Source organism: Physeter macrocephalus, chromosome 21 (assembly GCF_002837175.3).
Source record: "Physeter macrocephalus isolate SW-GA chromosome 21, ASM283717v5, whole genome shotgun sequence".
Taxonomy (NCBI): domain Eukaryota; kingdom Metazoa; phylum Chordata; class Mammalia; order Artiodactyla; family Physeteridae; genus Physeter; species Physeter macrocephalus.
In genome coordinates, this window is record NC_041234.1 from 5,953,793 (window position 1) to 5,961,325 (window position 7,533).

Below are 7,533 nucleotides of genomic sequence, written 5' to 3' on the forward strand. Positions count from 1 at the left end.
TTGTCCTTTGACTGTTCCTCCCTCTTCTGCACATCCCCTCCCTTCCCTAATTAGCATCTGTTTGAACTGCCCACTGGCACTCAGGGAAGGTCTTGGAGGCTGACTGAAGCCCCGTTTCCTGTAATCAAGAAATGGGGGACACAGAAAGGCTTTTGTGCCCAGGAGCCCCACTGGGTCCTGCTCGGTATGATCAAGGTGATGGCTTCCCCATCCTTAAAGATACTTGCTTCTTTGCATCTCTTTAAAAACCACTGTGTTGCTGTGGAGGAAAGAGCTCTTACCTGCACCCAAGGCACCACTGACACAATTGAGAATGGATATTGTTTCCATTGGGTTTGTGCATAGTTTAGTAATTGCCTGTAGCTGGCTGGCTGTCAACCCTGAGCAGTGGGTCCCCCCCCCCCCCCCACGAAAGCCCTTGAGTTGCTGTTTGTTAATTTCATCCAGTGTCACAGGTAGCTCATGCTCCCACCTCATGCCACCCATCAGCCAGGGGTGGAAGAGGCTTCCCCCAAGTCCTGTTTGCCTGCTCTCGGGGTTTGTCCTGTTTGGGGTGCCACATTTTACAAGAAAAACCTCTGATCTGCCTAATTCCAACATTTGAGTTTGTTCTCCTGGAAGATGAAGAAGTGGTTAAATTAGGATGAGTTAGGATTAAATAACAGTTTATGGGAATTTGCTTTGTAAATTCAGTGCTTTTTGCAGATGTTAGTATTTCCTCATAGAAAGCCTCATTAACCTGTAACAGGTTCAGACTGTATTCTTGGAAACAGGTGAGCGGAAGAGTAAAGTCTTATCAGAGGGAGTCAGAGGTAGCCCAGCCCAGCATTTTAGGTACCTGTGGCTTGTTTACTGTAAACCCCACTGTACTTGAGAACACAGGACTTGCCCACGATTGTGTTATGTATGCAGTGAGTTCTCATCTTTTTTGTGTTCCACTTAATTTGCTAAGCCCCATTTCCAGGTCTGGTTTTCCTTGTCATGTAGTGTCCTCTGCTGTTATTTTCTAGTACATTCACCCTATCTAAAATACTCACTATTAACAGAAAGAACTGAATGAGAAAATCATCAGTGTGCAGCTATTCTCGTAATAATTGGTTCAGGCAAGAATCTTCTAGATGCCAAAGCCACTGGTGAAGGTGTGTTGAGAGATCAGGACCTTGACCCAGTTTCACAGGACTGCTCCACACCCTGCTTAGTAATTTCAAAGGGAAAAAAGGTACCTTTGCAAGTGTAGGGATCTCGTGGGCATCCGTTTTAACCATGTGGTCACACTTTGCATCACCCATAATAGGACAGGAACACATCTCGTGCCCCTGATGTGATGCTTGCATAATATGCCAACTTGACTCTATTGAAGAGATCTTCAGGCAAACCCACTTGAGGGATTTCCTGCAGAACACCTGGTCTGGACTTTGCTGTGGTGTGAATGTCATGAAACACACGGGGAAGGGGTGACCAGCGCCAACAGACTATTTTCTTTTCTATCTTAACATCTTTATTGGAGTATAATTGCTTTACAATGGTGTGTTAGTTTCTGCTGTATAACAAAATGAATCGGCTATACATATACACGGGTCCCCATATCCCCTCCCTCTTGAGTCTCCCTCCCACCTTCCCTATCCCACCCCTCTAGGTGGTCACAAAGCATTGAGCTGATCTCCCTGTGCTATGCGGCTGCTACCCACTAGCTATCTATTTTACGTTTCGTAGTGTATATATGTCCATGCCACTTTCTCACTTCGTCCGTGTCCTCAAGTCCATTCTCTGTCTGTCTATTCCTGTAACGGACTATTTTCGATTAAATGAGGGTAAAAAAGGAAAACGGCAAAATACAGTATATGATTCTTCATTCAAAAGTAGAATAGCTCTGAAGAGATAATTGGCAGTTGGGGATACTTGAACATGGATTCCTTACTAGGTGCTGGTATTCCATCCATATGGACTTGAATGGATGTGGTAGTGACAAAGTAGCTATGTAGGCAGTCTTAACAGATTCCTGCTGGAGTATTTGGGGGTGAAGGGTGATGTCTGCAATGGCCATTTTCTCCTTCAACATTTTTTAGGGAAAATTTAAAGTATGCCAGAGGGCCTTCCCTGGGGGCGCAGTGGTTGAGAGTCCGCCTGCCGATGCAGGGGACGCGGGTTCGTGCCCGGATCCGGGAGGATCCCACATGCCGCGGAGCGGCTGGGCCCGTGAGCCATGGCCGCTGAGCCTGCGCGTCCGGGGCCTGTGCTCCGCAATGGGAGAGGCCGCAATAGTGGGAGGCCCGCGTACCGCAAAAAAAAAAAAATAATAAAAATAAACTATGCCAGAAAGGTTTTTTAAAAAGTAAATTCTTAATGTACAACAGTGTTGAAATTTGGTAGTGGCCATGTTTGTATAAACCTCAAAGTGCAAGTTTTAGATTGGTTGTTTACTATTTAGGAGTCTGCCTGGGGTCGTGTGGCTCCTGCACATGCTTGTTCCCAGGTCCTCTTTTAAGGCAGCCTCACCTAAGCAGCCTTTTTTTTAAGGCTCATTCCTGTTTTCCTTTTTTTTCCAGATTACCACCCATAGTTCGAGGAGGGGCCATTGACAGATACTGGCCCACTGCAGATGGCCGCCTGGTTGAGTATGACATAGATGAAGTGGTGTATGATGAAGACTCACCTTACCAGAACATTAAAATTTTACACTCAAAACAATTTGGCAATATTCTCATCCTCAGTGGGGATGTTAGTAAGTATTCCATCCCTGCCCCAGTCGCATGACAAAGTGACAATGTGTTAGATTGTGTTTTCCTGACAGATACCACCGTTGTGGATTTGTCCAGATTTGTCCATGGCCCTGCTGGGTTGTTTTTATTGAGATGAATATTTACATTGGATTAAGCTGCGGCTTGTCTGGGCTTTCATGTTTTATAGTAGAGTCATGAAAATTTTGTCTTGTTACTCTTTTTTCCTTAGTTTTCTTAATGATTAGTATTTAGATTGTATTTCAAAAGAAAATGTAATTGCCTTTTTAAAAAAAATTTTTTATTGAAGTATAGTTGATTTACAATGTTGTTAGTTTCAGGTGTACAGTAAAGTGATTCAGTTATACATATATATATAAATATATATTTTCGTTATTTATATCCTCTCCCATTATAGGTTATTACAAGATATTGAGTAGAGTTCCCTGTGCTATACAGTAGGTCCTTGTTGGTTATCTATTTTATATTGCTTATTTTTTAAGAAGTCTTTTAGGTGGGAAATTTCAAACCAAAGTAGACAAAACAGTAAGATGAACCCACATATACTCACCACTGAGTGCCAACAATTATCAACTCCTGGCCAATCTTGTTTCCCCTGAACTCCAGTCTACTTTTCTCCCTCTCATATTCTTTTGAAGCAACTCTGCTTCATATTTCATCTGGAAACATGCAGTTGCTTTTTAATTATCATATCAGAACAGGCTAAAGACTGAATTTTCTTCCTACTGACTAAAGTATATATGTATATAATCTATGTAGGTAACATTTTATGTTGGGTGTTACATGAATAGGGTTGATGAAAACCCACAATCCAAAAAAACCAAAAAACAACACTTCTGTATACTGCTGTTTTTAAACATTGAAAATGAAAAATGCTGAATTTTCTAGATTCTAGCACTTTCTGGTATGATAAGTCAGGTGGTGTATGGCTTTGGTTTGAGTCACCATTTTGGATGTTTCTTCTCCCTAGATTTGGCGGAAAGTGATCTGGCATATACCCGGGCCATCATGGGTAGCGGCAAAGAAGATTACACTGGCAAAGATGTACTGATTCTAGGAGGCGGAGATGGGGGCATATTATGTGAAATAGTCAAACTGAAACCAAAGATGGTCACTATGGTAGAGATATCCTTTGTCGTATAAGAGATCAAGTTAAGTGGGCTTTGTTTGTTTTCTTCCTCGTTTTTTGTCTTAAGACTCAAGTTAATGTTACGAGGTAAATGTGTTTATAAAGACTACCTTGAACAAACATTTCCACTTAGTACCAGTACCTTTTTATATGGCCACCAACAAAGAAGCAGAGTTGAGAATTAAAGAGCAAGTAACATTTGTACTGTGTCTACTGTTCAGCAATTGCTGAAATGGCTTCTTCATTAGAAGAGAATTGAGTTCCTTTTGAAGTGTCCTTGGTGCACAAAAGAAGTCATTGTCTCATGTATCGTTTTTTAAACTTACCCAAATTAGTGTTAAAAAAATGTTATGTTCATCTTAACCTTTTTAAAAAGTATATTTCAGAATTCTTTGTTACATCCAAATCCAGGGGAAATTTCTCCTTAACCTGTTTCGAACATTGACCAAATGGTGATTGACGGATGTAAGAAATACATGCGAAAAACATGTGGTGATGTCCTAGACAATCTTAAAGGAGACTGCTATCAGGTAATTATATTTAGCAGATAATGTTTTTTATTATGTCAACTGATAATATGTTGATAAGAACTGTGCCTTCTGAAAACAGCTTTAAGTATAATTGGATAAGAAGATAAATAATCAAGATGATAGGTCATCTTGTAGGGGAGGAAAAATTTTCCCTCTACCCTTCTTGTACTTGCCTGAGACCCCCGTAGTAAAAGACTAACAAGAGGAAAAACAAGTTATTAAATGTTTTAAACTCATGTATTTATGGGAGATGCACAGAAAAATGAGCAACTCAGAGGTAGGTTTAGAATTTAGGCTTAAATATGATCCTAATAGGGACAGAGGGATGTAGGTGTCTTAAGGGAGAGTAAGTGACTTAGGAAAAATGAACAGGGCCCTTAGAAGAGTAGAAAAAGAGGTATGATAGTTTGTGACAGAGTTTGTCTGGGTGTGGTGTCAGCCTCATCTGCTGTGATGGGGCCATCTTCCCTGGTTGAATTCCTCGGGGAGGGGATCTATGACAGTTGAATTCCTTTTGGAGGATCTGTCTTTAGGCAGATAAAGGGGAGTTCAGAGAAAGCCTCTCCCTACATTTGCTGTTTTTCAGGTGCCTACAGCTCAAAATGTTCAATATGCCAAAGCACCGTATTTTGAGGTAGCCTGTTCTGCTATCCTTTATTCTCTTTATGTGAGTCCTGTATACATTTGTATTCAGGGACGGTGTGTACCTATAGTTTAAAAAAAAGAAAGAAAGAAAGAAATGGCTAACTCCAGATTCTTTGAATTTAATAACATTAATTCATTCTTGTATAAAAGATGCCATGTACCTTTTTATGACCTGGCAACCACCACTTTTGACTTTTGTCTCTTTAGCCTGAGTCTCTCTCTGTCTGGGTCTTTGAGAAGGAAATAAGGTATTTAATTAGAGGATGTAGACGATGTTTGATGTAAGAATAATTGCTTCTTGCTAAGCAAATAAGTTCCTAAATTCTACTGTGCTTGTAAGTTGACGGATCATTATAGTTTGTAGGATACATTTTATATTGCATTTTGAGGATTCATATGTTAGGTGCCCATACGTACATTATTTGGTAGAGCAAGATAACTAAGCAAATGCATATTTTTATTTGACCAGAATCTTAAATGTGTACCTCTAGTTTTATAAACATATAGATGAATGCTTTCATTTGTTATGTAAATTACCTATACCTACCCATGTTTTCTAATATGTGTGTATCCAAATTTGATTTCATGGTACATGTGTTTTTTTTTTTTTTTTTTTTTTTTTTTTGGCGGTACATGGGCCTCTCACTGTTGTGGCCTCTCCCGTTGCGGAGCACAGGCTCCGGACGCGCAGGCCCAGAACCCATGTCCCCTGCATCGGCAGGCGGACTCTCAACCATTGCGCCAGCAGGGAAGCCCCATGTGTTAATTTTTTAAACAGAGAAGTTATATCAGTGTTAAAATGAAGTTGTGATAGTTTTATGGGCAAAAGGGAAAGAAAGTACGTATTTCACTTACAGTGTTGGAAAGTTTAAAAAGGGAGGGAGGATGCAGCGGTTCCATTCTTGGGTGTTTATTTGAAGAAAAGTGTAACTAATTCGAAAAGATACGTGCACCTCCATGTTTATTGCAGCATTATTTACAATAGCCAAGATATGGAAGCACCCTAACTGTCCATCAACAGATGAACGGATAAAGATGTGGTGTATATATACACAATAGAATCCTACTCAGCCATAAGAAAAGAATGAAATCTTGACATTTGTGACAACATGGATGAACCTTGAGGATATTATTTCCACTTAGCCTAAAGTCAGTTGGAGAAAGAAAAATACTGTAAAAATACTGATTTCACTCATGTGGAATATAAAAAAATTTTAAATGAAGGAACAAACCAAACCAAATAAAAATACATGGATACAGAGAACAGAATATTGCTTCCCAGAGGGGAAGGGGTAGGGAAGGGTGAAATGGTTAAAGGGGATCAAACTGTATGGTAATGGATGGAAACTGTGCTTTTGGCAGTGAGCATACTGTAGTATACACGGAAGTCAAAATATAATGCTGTACATATGAAAAAGAAGAGGGAATTTAGGTTCTTCAGAGCCTGACAGACTTCACAATGAGCTAAAAATTACCATTGTTTGCAAATGTTTGCATTGTTAGCCAGACCCTCTGCCTAAAGTGTTAATCCTCACATCTGTATCAAGTGGCTGCTGTTTCTATTTTGTAGATGAAGACAGTAAGTTTAGAGAGTTTAAAGGGCAATTTATAGGGCAACTTTAGAGGAATGTTTCAAATTCATGTCTCCCTGGCGGCTCCTTAGGTTGACTTATGGATTAAGAAAAAAATATAACAAGAACCGCAAACCTAAACCTTCAGTACTGTGGAGTTCCCTTTCAGGAACAGAACAGCCACCAGGGGGAGTCTGAAAAATTCTTCTGAAGCTGAGAGTTTTCCTGGAGCTCTAAAGGTGTGGGGGTTCCTGGTCTGTGGGACATCAGTAGGCAAGCCCCTTAGCCATTACAATACTACCATTAAAAAAATACCAGGTCCTTGCAACTGTTTATCATTTATAAAACATAATTAATGTTATCCTTTTTTAGAAAATAGATTCATAAGCAGTAAATCTAGCAGTTTAAAGAATTTTCAATTATGTCCAAAAAAATGTAGTTAAGTATAAAGATATGAATCTTATATCTGTTATCAACACAATCCATAAATCTATTGTCAACACAATCCATTATAAAAATAATAAAATAATTTGGTATTAACAGGTGACAAACCATTTGAGAATATTTAGCAGTCTTAATAAAAACTTGGTAAGAAAATTGCAAGAGAAGGGAAACTACCTAAACATAATAAGAAATGATCAGAAATGTAAAGATACTGTATTAAATGGCAAAATACATAAGCTGTTTCCACTAAACTAGGAACTAGAAGAGGATGCTCTGTTTAACCTTGTTTTTGAGTCCTTAATGCAGTAAGGTAGGAAAATGAAAGCAGTATAAACATAGAATCACATTACTTGCAGAGGATATGAATGCTCACAAAATATAGAAAACTTGGGCTTCCCCGGTGGTGCAGTGGTTGAGAGTCCACCTGCCGATGCAGGGGACATGGGTTTGTGCCCCGGTCCGGGAAGATCCCACAG

The 7,533-nt window shown here is 39.7% G+C and overlaps 1 protein-coding gene across 1 annotated transcript in view; it reads left to right on the top strand.

Moving 5' to 3' along the window:
* Positions 1-7,533, top strand: part of SMS (spermine synthase) — a 51,656-nt gene that overhangs the window by 24,722 nt on the left and 19,401 nt on the right. Inside the window, exons 5-7 of the mRNA XM_024115272.2 lie at positions 2,547-2,722; positions 3,709-3,863; positions 4,308-4,397. Coding sequence (XP_023971040.2) covers positions 2,547-2,722; positions 3,709-3,863; positions 4,308-4,397 — 421 coding nt within the window. The remainder of the gene's footprint in view (positions 1-2,546; positions 2,723-3,708; positions 3,864-4,307; positions 4,398-7,533) is intronic.